Source organism: Rhea pennata, chromosome 2 (genome assembly GCF_028389875.1).
Source record: "Rhea pennata isolate bPtePen1 chromosome 2, bPtePen1.pri, whole genome shotgun sequence".
NCBI classification, from domain to species: Eukaryota; Metazoa; Chordata; class Aves; order Rheiformes; family Rheidae; genus Rhea; species Rhea pennata.
The window spans coordinates 130,353,048-130,376,831 of NC_084664.1; the positions used below are offsets into that span (position 1 = coordinate 130,353,048).

The window sequence follows — 23,784 nt, forward strand, 5'->3', positions numbered from 1 at the left end:
CTAAGTCGTCAAATAATACAACGTCCTGTTAAATATATCGCGCGTAAATGCAACATAACACAGGCGGGGTAAAGCAGTCCTAACTAATAAACACCATGACGGGCCTTAAACCCGCCAGTGCTGAGGGGAAAAGCTCGTGGAGTCGCTCCGCGGTTCCGCGGAAAGGTCACGCCGGTGCTCAGCAGCGGCCCGCTGGGCAACCGAGCGGCGGCGGCCGTACGGCCGGGGCAGCGCTGCGGGCCGCCCCGGGCCGCTCTGCGCCTCGAGCCACGCCGGAGCGGGCCGCAGGCCTCGGGGCCGCGCGGCTGCGCGCAAAGGCGCCGGCAGCCTCCCCCCGCCAAGAGCCGTCACTTCGGGGCGCCTGAGCACAGACACGGCACCGCCGCGCCACCCTCCGTCAACCGCCCCCAACCGCCGCCGCGCACCCGCCAACCGCCGCCCCGCGCGCGCCCCCTGGCGGCCCCCGCTCCTCCCCGCCGGAAGCGCCGCCGCCGCGGTACGCGCCACATAGCGCTCCGGGCGGCGCCGCAGCCCCGGCAGCGCCGAGTTCCCCCGTGCTCCGCCGCCGCTGCCGCCCTCTTCTTCGCCTCAACCCCCCGCCGCCTTCTCCTCCGCGGCTCCTCGCGCTCCCGCCTCGCCCGCGGGGGACCCGCCCTAGCCTGGCCGCCCCGGGGGCACCCGGCCTCCGCGGGGGCGGCGGGCGTAGAAGTAAAACCAGGCCCGAGGAGGGACGCGGGGCTGGAGCCGGAGCCGGAGCGGCGAGGGGAAGGTGAGCGGGCGGGGGGCGCAGGGTGGGGGAGGGGGCGCTCCCTCCGCTCCGCTCCGCTCCGCGCTAGCCGAGAGCGGGGCGCCGCCGGCCGTTGGCCGCCCGGAGCGAAAAGCCCCCGCGGCGCGCGGCGGTCTCGGTGCCGCGGGCCGAGCTCTGGGGGCGCCCGAGGTTTTGGGACGCGCCGGTTCGTCGCGCCGCGGCCGCGGGCTCGGGGCCGCCCTGCGAGGTGGCCGCCGCCGCCCCGGCACGGCACGGCACGGCTTCCCCGGCAGCGCGGCGAGCGCGGGGGGGACGGGGCGGGCGACAAGTGCCTCCCTGGAGCTGAACTGGGTTGGCTTACCTTCTTTTAAGGAAAAAAAAAAAAAAAAAAAAAAAAAAAAAAAAAAAACCTAACCAAAACCCAAACCCTTGGTTCTCCTCCAGCCTCCCACAGAGGGGGTTACCGTGCTGCTGTCCGGGAAGCCGGGAGCAAGCTAGGTCTTGTTGGGAAACGAGAACAATAAACCCCATGAACTTTAGGGCCTTCTAATTAGGTGAGGTTGCAGGTGCTGTTAGCAGTTTTATTGGGCTCTCCTACGTGTTTCTGTTGGCGGGAGCGTGTTGTAACAGTTGTTTTTCAGTATCTTTCTAACTGGAGATGTTGGATATTTTTTTTCCTGTTCCACTCAAACATTTCATATAAAATCATGATCAAATCATGTGTACGGTTACCAGCAGTATACATTGCTCTCCATAATTGCTTCTTGTAGCATGTTCAGTAGTATCGCAAGTATCTTGGTGTCTGCAGACTACAGCTGAAAAGCTCTCTACTAGTTTATGTAAGGACTTCTACGGCTCACGTGCTAGGAATCCATGAAGGAAATTTTATGTTAGTGTTTTTTTTCCTATTCCTTCAATATCAACATAAAGCTCAAGGCTGGAATATAAATCCATGGGCACTATCATTAATCAAATGTGAAACTGCATCTTTTTTCTCTAGTGCAAATCTCTGTAGACTGCTCTGCTAGGAAGCTAGAATTGAGATTAAAAATATTTAGCTCAAACTACATGAAAGGAAATGTGCTACTGATGCCTGTGAAAAAAAGTGATTTAAAGATATGATCATATTTCAGAGGGATTCTGCCTGTAAAATGACTAAAGTTGAGATTCAGGAGTACTGCACTCCTATCTTAATTTTTAGGCTTGCGTGGTGACAGATATCAGAACAGCACTGAATAGCAAGAAGGACAAGATAGTCTCCCTTTTGTTTTTTGCTTGAACAAGGCTCTAGTCAAAGAGACATCGCTGGTGTTTCTTGTAACTTTTAACTGTACTGTCATATAGTAGACAACTGTAAAATGGACAGAAAGATAACTATCTATTAGTAGTGCATATTAACTATGGGCCTTTACTTAGTTATAGCAAGTCTGTGCTTTGACTGTGGAGACTATCTGTCTTCTCTTCTTCACTGCTGTTACATTTGGTAGGTTACTATATTTGTCTCTACTATAAATTACATTTTTACATTTGGATATGGAGTATTCTTGTTGGCCTGCCGTAGGAGATCAGAAAAAATGCTGGGCTTGTTACAAGCAGACCAAAAATAAAGGTCTCCTACAGTCTGTATCTGTGGTGTAGTTAGTGCAGGATAGTAAGTTGAAGTAAGTCAACACTGAGGATGGTTATCTGCATGCTGGGCTACATTAGCAGGGCCATTGCCGTTAGATCAAGGAAGTGATTGCTTCTCTTTACGCAGTACTCGTGAGACCACATCTGCAGTGCTATGTTTAGTTTCCAGCCTTTCAGTAGAAGAAAGATATTACCAAATTGGAAGGAGCCCAGCGGAGGGCAGCCAGTGTTAGGTGGCTGGAGCCCATGGTGTCTGTGCCAGGGCTGAGGGAGTGGAGATTGTTTAGCTTGGAGAAAAGAAGGCTTAAAGGGAATCTTGCTGCTGGCTCATCACAAGTGGTTATAGAGAGAGTGGCGTTAGGCTTTTCTAAGGGGTGCACAGCAACGGGACAAGAAGCAACAGACACAAATTGCAATAAGGGAAATTCTAACTAGAATAAAATAAACAGTTTCACTGTGAGAGTAATCAAGCACTGGAACAGGGGCCTGGAGGGGTAGGAAGGCAGTGCTGTAGATGTTACCTCTGGAGTTGGCAGTAAAGAAGATGGCAGATTTTAATTAATATTATAGGTTAATGCATAAGTATGCAAGTAAACTTACAAGAGTGACAATTGCATTTGAGATATTGCATCTAACATTAAAAGGACATCTAACATTAAAAGGACAAGTAGTATTTTGCAAGGCTACCACATGTGGACAGGACTGTAAATGTATTGGATGTGAATTTGGGATTTTGAAAAAGTCATAAGCAATTAAAAATGTAATAGGAGGTAGGGTGTAACTTCAAGTAATCTTCAAAGTTATATAGTCACCTCAGGATTTTAAAATATATTTCTGTGCTGTAACTCATGCTATATATTGGTCTCTAGTTAGCAGGTAGAACCACTGGAGACGTCCAGGCGTAACGATCTGATAAATATTATAGCTTTGAATCCTAAATCTTGTTTGGTCTCACAAATTGTGTTTCCTGTCCTAGCAGTGGGTGTTTGCTGCCTGACAGATTCTGGAGTTCAGCTTCGAAAACTAGAATGAGAAAATACTTTCTCTTGTTCTCTGTCTCTTGTACCCTTTCTCTCCCCTCCTTTCTCTCTATTTCACCCTCTGCCCCGACTCTCACATGCTTAGGAAAACATGCACACGTGTGCACACAGGAAATCCATGAAGAGCATATCATTAAAGCCATGTGTTTATAGATCAGTGAAGATAAAACCATTGGCTCTTTGTATAACACTCAAGAACACTCTGCTCAAGAACATTCTGAAGAACAAAAGTTTAAGCCTGGATTAGAGGGCTCGGATCCTGGGAGTGATGTCCTTGTCAGAAGATCAGGTTTCTTCTCATTAAAAGGAGCTATCTTGAGCAATGTAGGTAAAGGAAGATTTCAACAGAAGGAAAGGAAAATCTGTGCTATATCAAGATGGCAAGAAAAATTGAGAAATAAGTTGGATGACTTCTGCTCTATGTACTTCAACTTCTTAGAGCAAATGATGAGTAAAATTAGGCTGCCTCCTAATTCTTGTTGTCATTAGGGTTCTGTTTGCATTAGCAAAATTATCTGCTGAATTTCAGTCACTTCTTGCTTGTGAAAACAGAGCAAGAGTAAAGGAGTAATAGGCGTATGTCTCCATAGGCCTAGGAACTCTGCAGTCATGCTGTAAGTCACTTTTTAATAATAATAATAAAAAAGTGCCCAAATGTGGTTGTTCTTAATCCATCTCTTTCCCTCTCTGTGCATATATTATAATTGTGAAATATTTTCCCACCTGGGCCCTACTAATCGTTGCTTGAGGCTTGGCTAAAACTTTTCTAGACTAGAATAAAAGTACTTTTTCAAAATACTACTTTTTTTTGTCCTAGAATTCTTAACATAGATGCACAAACATATAGCTTGTTCAGTGCTTGTTAAATGAATAGCAGATTTTCCTCCTGATTGTAAAAATCTAAGAAAAAGTTGCTCCAAAATTGTAGAAAACCTGGGATATCAGTCCAGAGAGATGAAACTCTGAAGCTTTTTAGAAACTGAGGTGAGAGGAGAAAGTGTCTTTTACATAGATAAAATAAAAACAATAAATAACATTTTTGAAGGAATTTTTGTGATCTTTTGTTCCTCTCTTTTTGCTTTCATTTCTGTTGTGCTATGAAACTTGCATTTTACTGTCTGTGAATTTCCAGATACAGTTTAAGGTCCCTACATGGGTGAGACCTGCTTGAGACCATCTTTCTGAGTCATCATTTGCTTGTTGTTAGTGGAAGCGTTCAGTAGATTTTTATAGCACTGGATTTGAGATTATGGTGTTTTCTGTTGCAGTAAATGCTTGGGAGAAGGTTTTTAATGTTCTGAATATTGTGTGAAACAATAAATTAGACTAATAGCCAACTAGTCAGTACAACTTTTTGAAAATTTAAGGTACAAAAAACTGCATAAGTATTCTTGCTTTTTGTAAGATAGTTTTTAATGAGATAAAAATCTTAGATTAAACTATCACACACTTTTTTCAAGTTAGAATTGGCAGCATTTCTAGTATACAACAGAAAAGGATTGAAAAACGTGAATAACAGTTTTACTATAGTAGGGGCTGCTGAGATGAACTCTAATGGTGTATGAATGAAATGTGTCAAAGAGTTTTTTTTTAATGTGATTAAACAGTAGGCAGGTTTATGTCTCCTTTTCTGAGGAATTAATTGGATTTTTTTTTTAATTAAACAGGAGATGATAGATAGAAATGAATCCTGTACTGCAGGACAGATACCTATGTCCTACTTTACCTGCCTGGCTTACTTACTGAAAGAATGGACTGGCGTGGAGCATATTGAAGACTATCTGAGTTATGCGGTCTACCTTTTATGGGTGTTTTTTCCACTTATAATAGTTTTTCTTCTTCCGGGAGTTGTTCTTCTCTTCATCTACATTTCTGCTATCTTTGTTCATATTTATAAAAGGAAGAATGAATTAAAGGAAGCTTATTCCAATGATTTTTGGGATGGTGCAAAACAAATGTTAGCTACACTATGGGATGGACATGCAAGAATATGGCATGGTAAGCAAGATCTGAATTTTCATTAGAAAGTGTTGTAGCTCTTATTCCTGGGTTTATCTTTCAGGCTTATCAATAGACATGTTATTTCTGCTGCATGAGATTTGAAATTCTGACCAATTCTTTTTTCTTTTTATTTTCTTTCTTTTTTTTTTTTTTTTTTAATAAAATTGCTGATTCTTCAGTCATTCTGGGAGAAATTTCTTGGGAGAAAAAATATATTTGCCGGTACAAAATGAGATCTTTATTCAACTGAATGTTTGCAAAACTTTGTTTACTGTTTAAAATTCTTTTTTCTTGTTCACTTTGTTGCTGAATTTTCTTGTTCCAGGAGTATCTGGAATAGCATCTTGAAGTATATCTGTCTTAAAAATTAGTCCAATTCACTAAACTCCAAGAATTCTTTAGCAAGCTAAACAAAATGGACCAAATTAAAAAGGCTTTCTATTGTTTGTTCAGAGTGAGTATATGAATGTTTAATGTCAGTTCAGTCATTAGTTGCAGCAGTTGCTGCTGGTGACTTTAGAGGCCAAAACTGTTACTTGTACCTTTGGAGCCTATGTTCTTATTTTATTTCCGTCTATGTATTTTTGACAACTACTTTCTTCAGTAGAAGAATGTCAAAACTAAGGGATCTGTTCCCTGTCCCTCTACTATTATTTCTTCTATAAAGACAGACATAATAAATGATTTGGCTTTTCTTTCTAAAGAAATCATAAGCCTCTTTCAGAACCATTCAGTCTAGATGCAGCTAAAGGAGAAAAAGATGTTTAAGAGCAATTTACATATAGAACAAATCCTTCTTGAAAATCATCTCTATTTGTTCTCCAGTCAAAAGGAAGTGGTTTTCAACGCATTGATAACCAGATGGTGCAGCGGCTGTATCAGATAGGCTTTGTAAGGCTAAGATGTAACTTTCAAATCTATGAAAGTATACTAGATCAAAATCAACAGCTAATACCAAAGAGCTTAAAATGCTCACTTCATAATAAAAAGTTATTGACTCCCCCCCCCAACAGGAAAATGATTTTTAAGGCCATGGCTCTTCTCGTCCCAAGTAACTTTTTCTTTTTATGAAGTCTAACTTTTTATTTGCGCAGGAAAGATTCTCATCCAGACCCTCATTTACTGCTGTGAATTTTTTCTGCCCTGACATGTTTGCTGCTTCCCATGTTCTGTATATGCTTCTCTTACCTCAGAGTGAAATGTTTTGAGGTTTTTCTTTTTTCCCCCCTCACTAGATTAATTGACATATTGCAGGAAGACTGAAAATCCTGAAATCTCCCAGCACTGGAAAAAAAGAAAAGTTGATGCATGATACCTATATCTTTATATGTATTTTTCACGTACTAGATATTGTTCTGCTTATTTTCAGTTGCCATGCAGCACAGTTAGTGGTCGCTTTTGATGGTACAGATGGTAGGTACTTATATTCGTGTACTATGTTGCAGAACCAGAAGTGTAGAAAGTAATATAGCTAGTGGGAGAAGAGGCAAGAGTACAGAGAGAATTAAAGAATTGGTGAAATAAGAAATGCAGACCTGGTAACTTCAGAAGAAGCAATAGTGAATAGAAAAGGATACTGTAACAAAGCTACTCTATGTTAACTGAATATATTCTAAATGAGTCAGTTATTTTATGTTAACTGGATATATTCTGCATTGCAAACTTAATTGGAAATGTACGTTCCCTTAGAAACTTGTATGTGTGTTTATGTCATCTTTCAATTAAACTAATTTAAGCCCCAGATAGCGTTCAGTTTACTGGTGGAAAAAGGGTGCAAGTGTATTCCCTGAAAGAAATAACAAAAAAGAGGTTCATTCTCTGGAATAAAAGGAGACACTTAAATGGATGTTGTCACATCAGACCTTCTTAAACAGTTACTCCTGGCAGTGAACTGACTTTGAAACACAGATAATAGCTGGAAAGAGTTGTTTCACTGCCTATCCAATCCTTATTTTGATTTCTTTTGAATGATTGATTCAGAGGACTTCTACAGCCCTGAAGGTACTGAAATGAAACAATAGGGTAAAATTATCCAGCAGTTCAAGACAATGAGGCTATTTTATTGCTGTTCTTTTTTTTCCCCTCTAAATATAGCTCTTCTGTTTTACATGAACTTTTTCTTTCCTATGCAAGCAAGGTAGTAAATGCTACAAGTAAGCTCTTTACTTAAGCAGCCATCAATTGTTCTACCACTTGTCAATAGCTGTTGCTTTCACCTTGCCAATTTGATTCAAGTTATTTTCTTTGGAATAGAATTATAGAAGACTTTGACATCCTTTATGCCTTTTAATCCTAACAGGTTATGAGCTTCATGGTATAGAAAATATTCCAGAAGGAGCAGGACTTATTGTGTTTTATCATGGAGCAACTCCTGTTGACTATATCTATTTCATGGCTAAACTTCTTATACTACAGAAGAGAACCTGCCATGTAGTAGCTGATCATTTCGTCTTTAAATTACCAGGTAAGTCTCTTCATTTTAACCAATGAGTTTGAGAACTCAAATAATTTCTTTATATAATATAAATAATAGAATTTGTGCCACAGGGCTACTACTCTTAGAACATATATTCAGACAAATTTATTTAAAGACCTTTGGGGAAGAGCTATCTCTAACACATTCTTTACAAAGAGGGATGATCTTATGCAACTGGGCCATGCAAGGGTAGGTTGTATTCCTGGCTGAGCAGCACCTGTCACTGCTTTTAGAGCCTTTAGAAACAAAGGAAAGGAAATAATGGGAGGAAACAAATGTCCCTATTAGTAGTTGAGAATTCAATAAAATATTTTCTCCATTTATTAATGTAGGCAGAATATGTGATGTAACCTGATTAAGAAATATACTGTTTGGAATCACTGGCCTTAAAATTGGAGTTATTAGTTTGGGGTGAGGATGGCTTTACATATGCTACCCAGATGAGTATGGTGGACAACGGAGCCTGCCCCCAAGAAGGCAGGGCTGGAGAGGATGGAGTTTCCTGGAAGAAAGCCGTAGAAGTGTCCAACAAATTTGTGCGAATTTTAAACGTCTTGCTATCTTCCTAGAGCACTAGGACAGCCAAATACGCAGCTGATTGCTTGATTAGTTTTTGTACTAGTTATATTATATACCTAAGTGCAGATATCTGTGTAGACCCAACTTCTTTTGGTTAAAAGAAGAAACTTTTGTGTGAATGTCTGTCTTCTGTCTCTTGCATACAGCGTAATTTCAAGTGCTCAAAGAGCTCAAACATCCCAAAGTTGAGTGTAATTTAGTATGTCCAGAATTGCAAAATCGCATGTATGTTATAGGTGGTGGAACATGAGGTGGTCATTTCCTCATTTCCTGTTCTTTCAGTACAGCAGTTCTGATATCTTTATTGTTATTGAGCAGCACAGTTCAGGGAAAATAACCTTTAGTTGCCTCTGTCAACCGTCATTATTTTTATGGTATCATAGCCTAAAAATTTTTGTTTTAAAAAGTATGCGCAGAAAACAGGCTGTTTCAAACTGCATTATATTCATACATTCATGTATGTCTCCTTCTCTCCCCTGTAGTTTGCCAGCTTCTCTTCCCTCTGTGCATTGCTCACAGTCTTTCCCATAGTTCCCCCAAACAATCTCTGAGGTACTTAAAATTTCATCCCATGCTTTCTACTTGTTTGATTACATCTGTTGATCAGACATGCTGCCTCAGAACAAGACGAAGGCTGTATTCTAGCTGCTTCTCCATCACCGGGAAGCAGTCATTTTACTTCCCTCCCCCCTTACTATCCCATTGAGCCAGCAGTTTTTCACAAGATCTCAAGGTTTTGTTTTGTGATCCTGCTGTTAGAATTGATCAAGATCAGGCTCAGGGGGTATAAACCAGCTGGAAAGACAGTCACAGCATGTCTGCATGACATTCTGTTTCCTTAAGGAAACAGACTGAAATAAATGGAGAACCACCTATACACAGTACATCAAGGTTCACAATGCTGGAAGAGTGTTAGCTTATTTCTTCTTGTTTATCTTTTGAGCATGGTATTTGCAATCATGGAATTTCATCTGTTTCCTTTTAAAAATGATTACCAGTGGAAGATTATGTGAGAAACAGAAGTCCAGGGCTGTACTAAACTGCCAGTCTATATAGCTGTCCCTCTAAAAAACTTTAAAAGAAAATAGACATTTAAAGGGCTATTCATGGTAGAAAATTGCTTCAGGCATTCTGAGTTGCCTTCTTGTTGAATACAGAGGGAGTCTAAGGAGATCAGTCAATTAAATTAAGTGTCTAACTTAGGAACATCTTGTATTGCTGAAATGTTTAAGGCTCAGATTCTCTTACAGTGTTGATTTCACTGAATATGTCCCTTATAACATTTTCTTTTTTATTTTATTTTTTAAATATTGCTCAGAGTTGCATTTTTCTTAAATATATTTTGTGAACTTGTAAATTACAGCAAATGATGCATAGTTTGAACTTCTGAAATAATGGTGTTCTTGATGTTGTCTGGGGAAGGGAACATAAAAGATGCCCATGTTTACAAGCTGGGGAAAAAGTGTTGAGGAGACAATTTCAAATTTTAAATTCACATTATGGTAAAGCATGAGGAAGATGAATAATATCATCTAGAATATCATATTTAGGGATAAGATTTTGGCTGGACAGCCCAGCAAAAAACACAGCTGATGGTCATATTAGTTACATGGATTTTTTTGTTTGTTTTTGAGGGTGAGGTTTTTTTTGAATTTCCAAAATACATTGATACCCAGTCCTTCTCCCAAGTTCAATTGGAGTAAGTTGGAATAACAACCTCATAATTCATTTTGTGAATTTACAGAAGGAGTGTTCTGTAGTGCACTGATACACAATATCAGCAATGCTTTTAGTGGAAACAACTCATCACAAAACTGTTCTTTAGCCAATATAGCTTCATTTCAGCCTTATTCCATGAAAGCAGAACTTTTTCACAGTGATAAAAGCTTGTTTTTTTTGTCTCTACAACTGCCCTTGCCAGCAGATAAATATTTGTCAATTGATTTTCAGATCTTTTATACTCTTGACTAATGTAACCTATTTTATAATTTAGATTTAGATAATATATAATATATATATTATCTATATATATATATGTGCAGTTCTGTATCAAAAATAGTATTATTCTGTTTTTCTCAATTTCTTCTTTAAAATAGGACTCTGGATGTTGTGGTATGAGTTTATATAGTTTATTAGAATTGCAGAGACATCTTACTGGGTGGCTGGTGTCAAACAATTTGGTTCAGCATACAGAATCTAACTGGCAGACTGTTACTAATGATATGGCTTAGGGATTGATACTGGGGCTAGTACTGTTTAGTATTTTTAGTGATTATCTGGATGATGGGTTGGAGTGTGCTCTTAGCAAAGTTCATTGATGATATTGAATTGGAGGAGCAGTTGATGCACAGGGGATCAGAGCTGATATTCAGAATGATTTCACAGGGATGGACTGAAAAATGTCATGGAGTTCAGCAAAAGCCAGTGCATCTGGGATGGAATAATCCCGCACAACAGTAGTGATGGGACAGTGAGTAGAAAGTGGTTTGCAGAAAAGGACCTGGACGTTCTCGTGGACAAGTTAAGTGTGTGTCAGCAGTGTGCCCTTACAGCAAAGAAAATAACTGCCTTTATTAGCATGTGTAGCCAGCAGGTTGTGCAGTGAGATTCTTCCCCATTATGTGGCAACTGTGAAAACACATCTTGGAGAACTGGGTTTAGTTGAGGGCCACCACGGTGATAGAGGGTTGGTGCACAGTGTATAAGGAGAGACAGAGAGAACTGCATTTGTTCAGTCTGTATCTGAGAAGGCTTGGGAGAGGTATTTTGCCCTCTTCAGCTACATAATAGAGGGTGCAAGACGGTCAGACTCTCTTAAAGGTGCATAGAGGTGAGAATGAGAAGCAACAGAGGCAAGTTGCAATGCAGGATGTTCTGATTAGGCATATGGAGAAGTATTTTTGCAATGAGGGTGATCAGACGCCCACATGGTTGCCCAGAAAAACTGAGAAATCTCTGTCCTTGAAGATTTTCAAATCAAGGTTGAGTGCAGCCTGATCTAGATGGACCCACTTTTAGTGGAAGGTTGGACTAGATGACCTTCAGAGATCCCTCCCTATCCAGATTTTTCTCAGATTCTGTGAATGAGTAAGGCTGTGCAGGAAAGATGAGCCCAAGGAGCCCAGATATCCTTTCTGATCATGTTTTGAAATCTGCACAGTAATCTGTGACTGGATGGAAGGAGCTGCATTTGTGAATCAAACCAGAAAGGTTGCTATCGTTTTTAGCTTGCCTGATCCAAAACTGCCTGATCTTGATTAAGTCTTTAAATTAAATTGAATGCCTTTCTAGAAGATGCTTTAATTAACCTGAAGTTAATTGGCTCAGTGCAGAGGAAATGGGGAGGAGGGAAGAGAAAGCTATGGACTCTTAAATACATTTGATTTAGATGATTTAATGATCCTTTTTATGATTTGTGAATCTATTATGAATAGCTGTGAGGAATGATTTCTGAGATTCAGATCTATGATATAAATGACCAGTATGCAGTCTTATTGCAACCTCTGCATTGGGCATTGTATCAGTAGTGTTGTAATAATGTTCTATCAATACTATGCTTTTGTTGCTCACCTTTGAGAGGCAGAAAAGATGTGAAATACGGTCTTAGGTCTTTATTTTATTTATTGTATTTGATTTTAATTTATTTATACTGAAGCTAGGTCACAGAAAAGAAACTGCTAGTGCTTTTGTGGTCTGTGGAGTCTCAGTTGTGTAATGCCCAAGATTTAATTTATTTCTCCAAGATTGAATTAAGAACTTTTCCCAAAGAGTGCAGTGAGGATGGAGATGTTATTCTTCTCTGTCACCCTGCCAGTAATATGGGACATGATCTGCTTCTTAGAATTATCTAGGTGCTCCCTTTAAAAGTTTCCTGCTATTTTAGAGATCTGAGATGGTCCTTACTCTGTAACGTCCCAGAGGAAGGGAGCTGTGGCTTCTTGTCTGTTATATAAACAAGGTTTTGTAAAGTGGCCTGTGGACTAGATGTTTTGTAGATATCCCTGCATTGGTATCTACAGTTGCAGAAGGTTGTATTCAGTGATCTGAACGATTCTTCTCTGTAGTCCTAAAGCTCATCAGTAGAAAAAAGAGAGGGACCTTCTTGCCATCCCCATAGCAGGTTGATGACAATTCCTGTATTAAAGTGGTCACTGGGACTGGATTAGAGACAGGTAATAATGCATAGAAACTATTGAGATAAGTGTTAAATAGGTTTCAGGTTATTTTCCAAAGAGTTTTCAAGTATTTGTGATGGAATAATGTGTTGGGGGAATGGGAGAAGAGTGTTGGGATGCTAGGGCAGAGTCCAAGCTGAACTGTGGAGTAAAATTAAATTTAGATTACTTTGTATTTGGAAAAATCAGCATCTTTTCATGTTCTGGAAAGGCAAAAAACCTTGCTTAAAATACTTTTTTGGGGAAGTGTTGTTGTGTAAAGTAGAAAAACAGATTTACTGATCACTTGCATGCTACCACAGAGTGCTACCCCACTGCTCTTTCTCACTCTGTGATGACCTTTACCCTGTCCCTAAAGTATGGTGGGAGGCCTCAGGGACACTGCATTAATTCCTCTCTCTCTTGCCCTAACTTTACTCTTGGAGCAAAGATGTTAATGTTAATGTAGAATCTGTTGGTCAGGGTATGAGTCACAGCTCAGTATATAAAGATCATAATTAAAGTCAAGAGGGAAGTATGACTGAGAAGACTTGAGAGAACCAGCTTGAAACTCCACCACCCCTATTCCCTATTGCAAAGTATTGCATTTATTCTGCCTGTTTTTTCTTCTTGTTTTCTGACCTATGAGCTGGAGAGACTTCCGTGGAGTTGCTGTGTCATTTCCTACTACTGTGGTATGCCCACTGCAGAAAGGAAAACTATTTTCATGCCTGCTGCTTCCTTGGAGCCTCCTTCCTGTTTGGGTCTACCTTTCTCATTAATGTTTCATAATTCCCCTCTCCTCACTGACAGGAAGGAGCTTAGAGACCGGCAGTTTGGTAATGCCGTGTACATTTCAAAGAGCTTTAACTAGTTTGGGAATGTTAAATCATATAAAATCCCATGAACAAAGCATCTGAAATAACTGAAATGGTTTTAAGAAAACTGCTTGAGAGTCTTCTGTTCAAATGCTAGTGTATGCTAGGTAAATGCTAGGTGAAGACTGCTAGTGTTACCTGCAGTGTGAGAGATTAGGCAGTGCAAGACCTCACAGAATTGGATGAAACTCAGCTGTAACAGAGCTTGTGTTCTGTTGTCAAGTTTGTAGATAGATTCTGGCTGTATAGAGATATAAATCAGGAATAATTATTATTCATACCAAAAACTAAAACTAGTTGGAGATAAGAATTCAGCTAAGAATAAACTAATGATGTGCTGACTCATGCTCTCCTTCCCAAGTCCTTAATTTATATAGGTTGTCAGTCAAGACAGAACTCTGTCTTATTAAGTATGTATACTCCTCTTCAGTTTATGTGTATATGTAAGAAGTTTGTGTTTATGGTAACAAATATTCATTTGTTAACCTGAGATTAAAAAATGAAGATTTTTATTCAGGGATAAACCTGACTAGAGCAATTCTTTATTCTTTTATGTGGTTGGTCTGGTTAAGTTTGCCACAAGGGAAACTTCAAGAAATAAGTAATCTTTCCCATACTGCTCAGTCATCTGAATTTTCCATTTCAGTATTTGGTATTCATAAAAGCTAAGTGAATTTAAAATATATTGAACCAAGTGAACATGATGGACAGTTTCTGAAAAATGAGGTTGATGGTAGTTATGTTCCTTCACATTTAGCTAGTTGTCTGAATTGCACAGGAATGTTTCCATTGGACACCTGTAAACAATTTCTGATATTTTTCTGTTATTGAAAAGCAAGGTCAGAATGACATTTCAAATTCAAGATGGCATGAAGGGTTTATGTAATTTTATGTTTAAATACTTCAGCAGTAGATGGAAAAATCTGAACATGAGATGAATATATGTAGACTGGTCTTTGTAGTGAAAGGTCATCAGTGTACTTACAGACTGAACTGTGGAGTTAATACCTGCAGTGATATGGAACATGGAGAATGTTACATTTTATTCCTCTTTTGTACCTATTGTCCTTTGTTTGCCAAAGCTGGGGGAAAAACACAGCAATTGGTGGTCTGTTTTGTTACTGGACTTTACTAGGACTATGCCACATCTGAAAAGTAGAGCTTGGGTAAAGAAACAGTGCCCTAGAGCAAAAATAACTCCTTTGAAAGGATATAGTAAAGATAGCACTGAATGCTCACCTTTTTTTCCTAGTTTAGTCATGACTATGAGATAGTATCTGACTTTGCTGTGACAAAAGCCACTGAAAAATACAAATTTTCAACTTGGTAGATGAAAATTTACAAGCAAGGCTTAATGCTTCAGCACCTCCAGAAATATTTGTGATTAGGGGAAATATGTTATTAGACAAGTTTTAGCCATTGTGTTCGGTTTTGGGAACATGTACTCAATGTGAATTAATATTTTTCAAATTAATGTTACCTTATCCCACAGGTTTTAAGCTATTACTTGATGTACTTGGAGTTATGCATGGACCAAAAGAAGAATGTGTCAATGCTCTGAAGAAGGGCCAGCTGGTAGCCATTTCCCCAGGTGGAGTTCGAGAAGCACTCTTCAGTGATGAAACATATGTTATTATGTGGGGTAATCGAAAGGGCTTTGCTCAGGTGGCCATTGATGCAAAAGTGGTAAGTGTGACAGATCACAGAAGAGAAGCAAAGCTTAGCAAAAATGCCAGCTTATTAATACTTTTTTCCAAGGAAGCTGTTCTGATTATCAAATATTTTGGTGTTACATTCCTGAGTGTCATGAATATGCTCTGCTTGCTCTTGTAACTAAATTTCAAGATTCTTTTTCTCCCTTCTGATAAGAAGGTTTTGGAGTCAGCTAAGAATATTATGATCGAAAAATCCGGAAAATTAGGAAATCTTAATGAGAGATGAAATCTAGGACAGTTTCTGCATTATAAGGTTGTGCTGCTCTGCATATACCTGCTCAGGGTTGTAAAGGCACAACATCTGACCAGAATGATTGCAAAGCAGGCATACATCAGTAGTTATGTTCCCACTGTTGCTGAGGTATGCCCTGAGACTCAGCAGACCGGTACTCTGTGCAGTTGTACTCATACTAGAATCACTGTCACTATATACTGTATTGGCATTTTTATAGTGATAATGAGGGACCTCTAGGTTATATGTACAGCAGCAGCAGGAGATGCCATTGACTAGTGTGAACAATTTCTCTTCAGTTCTGTCTAATACATAACATTATCTGCCTGCTGACCAAGCATAATTACTTATAGGTGACCAATGGAACAAGGCATCTATGTGTGTGATATGTTTGAATTATAACTATTTTGGCACTCCTTTCAGACCAGAGGCCCTCTTGTTCTGTATTTGTTCTTGGAAGGTGTGTACATAAGCCCACAGGTCTATGTATGCCTCAGTTAAAAAAAAATAAAAAAAAGTCTGGGTGGGAAGTACCAGGGAAGGAAGTATCACATCAAGAGTTTTATGCTTAGCCAGTCTGTTGAACAATAGATAAAACTTTGGATTTTATACACGAATAGAATAGGTTTAAGATCCAAATGTATGTGTGTGATACTTTGTTTAGGAGGAAAGTAATGCAGTTTAAACAGATATTTTCAACAGATTTAGATTTTATTAGTATGGCCTTTCATATGCTATTACAATATCCTTGGGATTCAGCTATGGTTGTTTTAGTTACTTCGTTTGAATGTATATTCACTTCCCTTTGCACTCTTATCCATAATTGAGGGATGCAGTAGAACAGGAACAGTGTTAGAGGTAGAGTGAAAGCAAAGAAAATAACTTTGTATAGGTTAAAGATTAACTTTAAATCACTTTTAATTGTAACTCCTCCAGGAAAGGAAAACGTGCCTAAAATAGCAATATTGGGACCTTCAGCTTCTTGAAGTTGTTTTGTTTCAGCAGTTTGCTAGAATTTTTTGATGTGTTTTGTCATATAGACAAACTTGGTATATGCAGAAATCTCTAGCAGTACCTATATGTAAAAAGTAGTATGTTCCAAAGAAGATGGTCTAGAATATAGATATATATTACCATTCAGTTTAGGCTACTGCACTTCTTTTTGTTCTCTATAGTTACATTGGATTATTTGCAGACTTTTTTTTTTAAATAGATTTGTTATTAACTGTATGAAAAGAGTTTACTAACTCATCTCCATGCCATTATGAAAAGTTTGAAAGAATCTGGATGTTTGAAAATCCTTGCAGAGTTGTATATTTCTGATGCTGCTGTGTAAAATGAGCATGTATTATAATTTGATATTAAAAAACATTATATAATAGAGCCCCCATCAGGTCTTGTAAATCTTGAAGGATCTTTTTAATTTCAAAGATGGCAATAAAAACTTGAACTATTAACCCTCTTCCAAATACTCTTCTGCTGAAATTAGATTATGCAATGACACATTATGTGTGAAGCAATAAAATTGACAGAGGAGAGACAAGTCAGTCAAGTCTAGGGTTCCAGTCATGTAAATGCTTTCCTTTGAGCATAACTGCAAACTAGTCAAGGGGTTTAACTAACCACTTTAGTCACAAAAGTACAAATACTGTTAGATGAGAGGAAGCCTAAATGCTCCATAAGTTCTAAAATCCTGCACTGTTTGAAGAAAATAGACTTCCTGAAACAGTAACTTTCTGTCAGCTGATGTTATTCTTTAGCCTGAAACCTCATTGCTTTGGCTTTAGAAGTTATGAACTCTTATTTTTCTCTCTGTATGTCGTTATCTGACAGACACTTCTGAAATTAATTTGCCCTTTGGGTTTAAGTGAGATTTTTTTTTTTTTTTAGTAGATAGTACTATCTTCATTAAATTCTTATCCTTTTTTTTTTCCTCCTAGCCCATCATTCCTATGTTTACACAAAATGTTCGAGAAGGCGTTAGGACATTAGGAGGAATAAGTAAGATATTTTATATTTTTTTTTGTAGTTTATTTTTTCCATGTGTGTTTAGCCTATTTCTGTAGAAGTAATCTCTATGTAAATTTGAGATTTGACAGACTTGTTTCTTGAGGTTTACTCTCTAGTAGAGTTAAATGAGATGGTTTTGTGTTAGTATAGTTCAGTGCCAACAGTAGATGTGGTATTTTCTCCTGTAAGTTATGCTCTTCTGCGTATCAATGAGTCTTCACAGAGTAGGAGAAAGAAGGAAAAATGAGTCAGAATGAAGGCAAATACATTCAGACAACTGGTTGTTTTCTGCTTGTATCTGCTAGGCCAACTCTAGGCTTTCTACTGCCTGTTAAGCAGCAAAGCAAGCAGCAAAGCAAACATAAGGGTATGCCGCTGACAACTAATTTCTTTAAATGTCCTCTTAAAGCTCTGTGCTTCCATCTCTACCTGTACTTAAAATTGAAATAGTTTATGTATAATATATAGTTTATTATTTGGCACAAAACCTTGCATTTGACTGCTGTCTTTCTCTTTCTTTACCTCTTTGAGGATTCCAGCCAACATGCTAATAGATGGGCATAAGCCTGAAAAGTCCACCAAGGACAATTAGATGTCGACATCTCTGCTGATTTGCTAGTGTCAAACTTGTCTCTTTTATTCTTCAACTTGCTATCTGGCAGAGAGGGCTAAAACAGTCTCTTCCACACAGCATATTCTGCCTCAAGTGTGGCATCATCATCTTCATCAGAGGACTCTAGGGCAAAACAGTTCCCTTCCTTCCTTCCTTCCTCTTAGGAGCAATGCACTACATGGAGAAAGGCCAGGCGTCAATGTAGACAGGCAGAATAATTCACATTCAGGTTCTACAAAAATAAATGGCAATTAACAGTTGCTGTGTCCAGGAGAAGTGCTAGGATTTGCAGTGCCTCAAACTAATCTGTATCTTCCCAAACTAGAAGTTTAAGCCTAAAATATTTATGCTACTTGTATTCTACAGAGGGGTTACTAGAGGGATTTAACTAACATGCTATTGATCGCTGGGGGTATTACTCCAGCTAGAATAGTTTAGGAATATTCTTTGTTCTTACAGATTGTATACAGAAGAAATCACGTCCTAGTCAGTAAGGATTTTCTTATACCAACACTCAGTTGAAAGAATTTCTTATTTAAAATTGAGAGAGGTGATATTAACACCTGTGAGAAATGTGTTTTGGCGCTGTTTGGGATAGATGTTTAGGAAATGCCATGAGGGAGAAAGATTAGAATGGATTGAAATAATCTGTCTCCCCCCCTCCCACCTCCCTATGTAGTGTTTCACTGCAACTAGTGTGTGGTCAGAAGGAGCAAGTTTACCATTTTAATATGACTGTCTTTTAGGTAGATACAGGATAATCTCGATAGGATTGAACAGAACAATCTTCCAGCAATGCTAGTTTCTTAAACTAACCTATAAGATTAGTTGAGCTGTAACCTGTATTGTGTAGCCTTCCCTTCCAGAGAGGCAGTTACTGGATTTTTCTCCTGCTCTTCTCTTTGCAGCTCCTCTTTGGAGGACAGATACCACTGAAGTAAAACAAGTCTTACATTAGCTTTAATATTTTTTTTTATTATTAAATGAAAGTCAAGGGTAGAATAGCACTTGAGATGACATATTGCTTAAGAAGCTGGAGCAGGGGCTGGATTACCTGACAAACCAGTTTCAATTTTAAAACATACTAGGAAAAAGAAAAAAACTTACAAAATAATCTTAATCTCTCTCCTCCTTTCTCGCTCTCCTCCCTTGCTTGCTCTCACTCTCCTCCCTTGCTCGTGCTTGCTCTCCTTCCTCCTCCTAAATTCTTTCACGTTAGAAATGTTTAGGTCACTATATGAGCATCTCAGATTGCCATTAGTTCCTATGTATGGTGGATTTCCAGTCAAGCTTCGTACATTTATTGGAGATCCGATTCCATATGAACCAAATGTAACTGCTGAGGAGCTAACTATGAAGGTAAGGGTGTGTGAGTGTGTATATTGTGTGTGTGTGTATATGTATAATTTAACATATTGACTTTTAATACAAAACACTGGAATATATTTGTCAGGATACTGGTTTTTGCCTTGGAGCTTGTTACAAGAGTTGGTGGAATCATGATAAATTTTGGATTTACTGAATTCTGAATGTTCCTCCTAAATAGTGTCCAAGGTGGTAGGCCTTTTAATGTCAATACTGTACTTGTATTTACTCCGAGAAACAACTTGCTTTAGAGCCTGAAGAAGTTCAGTCAAAATACCTCCATTACCTGCTCTGGGTTGGTAAAGAAAGTCAATGTCACTTCACCCAGGGAAAGCATTCTGTTTTTTTCAATCCTTTCAAAAAGATACTAACGAAACCTTCCATATTTAGCCAACCTGTGGCTGCAAACTGTGGAGTTCTGTACAATAAAACAAATAAAGCCAAATCATTTCACAGCTTTGCACAATCTATTCCCATTTCTATAACCTCTAGCTTCTCACAGAACAAATTTACTTGTGAATACTTCTCCCTTTTCAGACTGAGGTGGTTTATAGAGAGGATTGTCAGGTTTTTGTGTTGCTCTAGTTTGTGAATAGCTTTCACAGTTCAGAGACACAAAGCCTATAAGTCATGAAGCAGTCAGCAGTTGAAATGACCATTTGTGAAGCTTTCAAAAATAGATTTTAACATTGTGAAAACTTCACATGAGAGGAAAGAAATTTTTTATTTTTGACTGTACAGATACTAGTTCAGTTGTCTTTTGTTACCTTTTTACACTCTGATAAGATCTATGCAAAAGGACATCTTAAAATGTTTATTTGCATTTATCCTATGACCCGTTTGTGGAAAAATGAGTGTTTCTATTGGTGTTTGCACATGGCTTCAGTCTGATAGAGCTTCTAAACTGTTGGCCTTTGAGAGAGAACATCTGTTTAAATGATATCCAGCCATGCTTGGAGTCTTACATTAATGTCCACTCTCGCTTACTTCTGTCTTTTTCATATAAACAGTGAGAGCTTGTACCAAAACTCATTTTTACTACCTCTCAACTGAACATGCTGATCAGAGGTTTATGGAAAGCAGATAGGTCTCCGTTCTGTCTGTCCTTAAAAACTGACTTGTTTGTTTCTCTAGATGCAATAGCAAGGTTACTGCACGTCCTTTGCATATTGCCCTGGATTTGAATGTTCCCTATAGAGCTATTATATAATAAGAATGGCCGCTATTAACTTCTTGGCCTTCTGTGTTTTTGACTGAAAGTGAATGTTGCAGTCACATGCAATATTTTAAGTGTGATCTATGCATGCTTTACTGGACCTCTTCCTTTAGGGGATGTGGATGCAGGGATTATTACTTTGTAAAAGCCAAATGGACTTAAGCAGGAGACAGCTCTGTTTCCAGTGCCGCTTCCGAGTGCGTGTAGAAGTCTTTGGACCTGGAACCGGTGTTATTGTTGCAAACCTAGGCATCGACAGAAATTTCTGGGTTACGCTACAGTGCGCAGGCACTAACACACTTTGTGGATCTAGGTCTCTTCATTAGTTTACTGCATCATCATTTCACTATTGCATATCACTGGTAGAGATTGTAAGCACAGTGACACAGCTGCCAGGCAGCTTAGAGACAAAACAGACAAGTTTGTTGGTTCGTTTCTTGGCAGTGATCCCACAAATGCATCCTGTGGGCAAAAATATGAAAACAGTATTTTTGTCCTGCAGTAGTTCTGCAATATTTGAAAAGATGAAAAATAACCCCAAAATTGTTTCCATGTTCCAACAATATAAAGATGATATTTATTTTTTCCAAAATTTGTCTTCTTCCTTACAGGCAAAAGCTGCAGTACAGTCTCTAATAGACAAACATCAGAAAATACCTGGAAATGTATTTAGGGCTTTAATGGAACGATTTCAGACACGACAGAAAGAAGATTAAGGTGCTCTGAATAAACAGCTATTTAGTTATAATGTTCTTAAAGTCATATTTATAACTTATTAACTCTTCTAATAACAGGTTTAAAATACTGTCCTAGTGATACTGCTGTATAGTTTGTGATATATGATGCTTTTCTTTGCTCTTCCCCGTGTCCAATATCAAGCTCAGGAGCCCAAACTTTAAATCTTTAAATCATTCATAATCATTCATAAAGTTCTTCACAAGTACATTCCTACCTTGAAAATGTTTTTATGAGAATGACATAGCAAGTCTTAATGTTCATGATCTCATGTCTTTTTTTTTTTTTTTTTTTTTTTTTCTCCTCGTGGTTGCTGTTTAACCTGAATGGTAGACCTTCTGACTAGAGTCCTACTGTCTGGAGTGTCATCACTAGAACTAGGTTTTGCAGGCTAGGTTAAACCATATGGCTCTTATGAAAACTTCCATTAGGTGTTCCTCTTGAGCTTCTGAAAAATACACTGCTGACAGAAGCAGTGAGCCTCCAGCGCGGAACCTCCAGCTATACCTGTAAAACATGGAAAGTACTTTCCAGTAACCTGGGAAGTTTTACTCTGTATGCGCAGAAAGAGTTTGTAGTAGTGGAAGTTGATTAGAGCAAAAAACTGTAGTGAACCAAGCAAACTTGTTTCAGAAACCGCTCTGAAGCACTGAATTGGAACCCTATAGTGGGGTATAGTAGGGTTCACTCTTCTAAGTGGAATGATATTGAATATTTACTCCCAAGCAGAAAGTGTTGTCCGTATACTTCTTACTGAATCTGCAAATTCTCCTTTGACAAAATGAACCAAGTATTTGAACTTTGAAAAATAGAAAAGTAAGTCCCATTTAGTACCATGAGTTCAGAATGCTTTACTTTGAATGAAAGAAATGTGAGAAGTAGCACAAGTTTTAGCACTCTTTTTTAAAACTAGTTCTTTTGAAAAACAGGGTAAATATTCCCCAATACTCTTTAAGTCTAAACATCCACATTCTTCAAACATAGTTTTTACATAAGTTACTAAATTGGTTTGAGATGGAAACCTTTGTACTTTCCTTGAATAAAAACCATTGAATGAACAGAAGGAGTTGCAGGAATGGACTTCTATGCTCCCATAGTGTATTGCATTTTTTTTTTGAACTAAAGCCTATGTTTTTATGGTCCAAATAGGAAATAGCTGAAATATTTCCTCCGTTTGCCAACAAATTCAATCTACAGTTCCTAAATTAACATCTGGGAACTCTTTAGTTTTGGGATGAGATCAGATTCCTTAAGGAAAGGCAACAGAGGTTTTTGCTTTATTATGTGGTTTCATTTCAATGGCGTTGGACCTTTTCTTAATAAAAAAAAAAAATAAGAACCCCAAACAGTTTTTTTAAAAAAAGAGCGGTTGTATTCAAGTTATTACTCATTCCTCCAAACATTTAAGCAGATGCTTTACCTTGTACTTCATCAATTATGTAAATCAGTGGAATTACATAAGTGCATGTGGATGATGCCTTATGTTAGAATAAAATCACTGTATGGGAAAGAGTCTATATATGATGATCTGCAAACCTCCTAAAGCTTACCTGTTTTTTTTTTTTGTTTGTTTGTTTTGTGAATATCAAAAGCATTTTATGTGGTGCTGAACTAAATGTTTTAAAGCTTGGGGAAAAATTGTGTTTGGTTAAAAACAAATGCCCATTCCAAAGTTTTTGTCATTTTAATGATTTGAGTTTTACTTGAAGGCAAGATTGTGTCCTTTTAAGTTATTGGAATATATTTCAAAAATATTGTGTTAACACAGTATATCATTAAAACTGAGAATGCCAAAATACTACACCTGAGTACACCTTAAGTATGACTGTGTTTACTGTCCAGCTTGAGGAAAGTGTTAAATCAGTCTATATCGCAAAATTCTCAAAGGCGACTAAACCATACTTTAGTATTGTGGTTGCATATATGTAGAAAAGAAACTCGATTTAAAAAGTTGCATTAGATGTGAACAGACCTTTGTGATCTTAGATTTTGTAAAATATATTTTACTAAATTTGAGGGCTGTGTTTGATGCAACTTTTGCCCCTTTAAGTATCAAAGACGAATATCAAAAATCAAGTGCAGTATTGCTACTCCTTAGATGTTCATACTCATATTTGTATAGACCTTTCATATTTATTTCTATATTTAAAAATGTATAGAAGATATCTTCCAAATAAAATTGATGATTGGAACAGGCTTTTGGGATTGTGTTGTGTTTTTGATCTAAATGAAATATAAATGCTCTGCCCTGTTGAACTATCAGTGCTTCTGAGCAGTATGTAATTCCCTTGAGAAGCTTTTCTTGCCTAGAAGAAGCTCCAGAATGAGTGAATTAAAGGAAAAATAATTCAGACAATAGTGGAATAATGGACAGAAGTCACAGAAATGATAAG

At 38.4% G+C, this 23,784-nt stretch overlaps 1 protein-coding gene across 1 annotated transcript; it reads left to right on the forward strand.

The window, feature by feature from the left end:
• The first annotated feature begins 683 nt into the window (after positions 1 to 683).
• Positions 684 to 21,728, forward strand: LOC134136411 (transmembrane protein 68-like). The gene is made up of 7 exons (XM_062568220.1): positions 684 to 769; positions 5,085 to 5,415; positions 7,718 to 7,882; positions 14,998 to 15,191; positions 17,393 to 17,453; positions 19,295 to 19,434; positions 21,268 to 21,728. Exons 2-7 carry the CDS (start codon positions 5,088 to 5,090, stop codon positions 21,370 to 21,372), a joined length of 993 nt encoding a protein of 330 aa, XP_062424204.1. The 5' UTR covers positions 684 to 769; positions 5,085 to 5,087; the 3' UTR covers positions 21,373 to 21,728.
• Positions 21,729 to 23,784: the final 2,056 nt, after the last annotated feature.

Excerpts from the sequence above, each read along its gene's own strand:
- LOC134136411 (XM_062568220.1), top strand. The coding sequence starts at position 5,088 with ATGATAGATAGAAATGAATCCTGTACTGCAGGACAGATACCTATGTCC. Across the intron at positions 7,883-14,997 it reads TTTCGTCTTTAAATTACCAG|GTTTTAAGCTATTACTTGAT; the intron begins GTAAGTCTCTTC and ends CTTATCCCACAG. Across the intron at positions 19,435-21,267 it reads CTGAGGAGCTAACTATGAAG|GCAAAAGCTGCAGTACAGTC; the intron begins GTAAGGGTGTGT and ends TCTTCCTTACAG.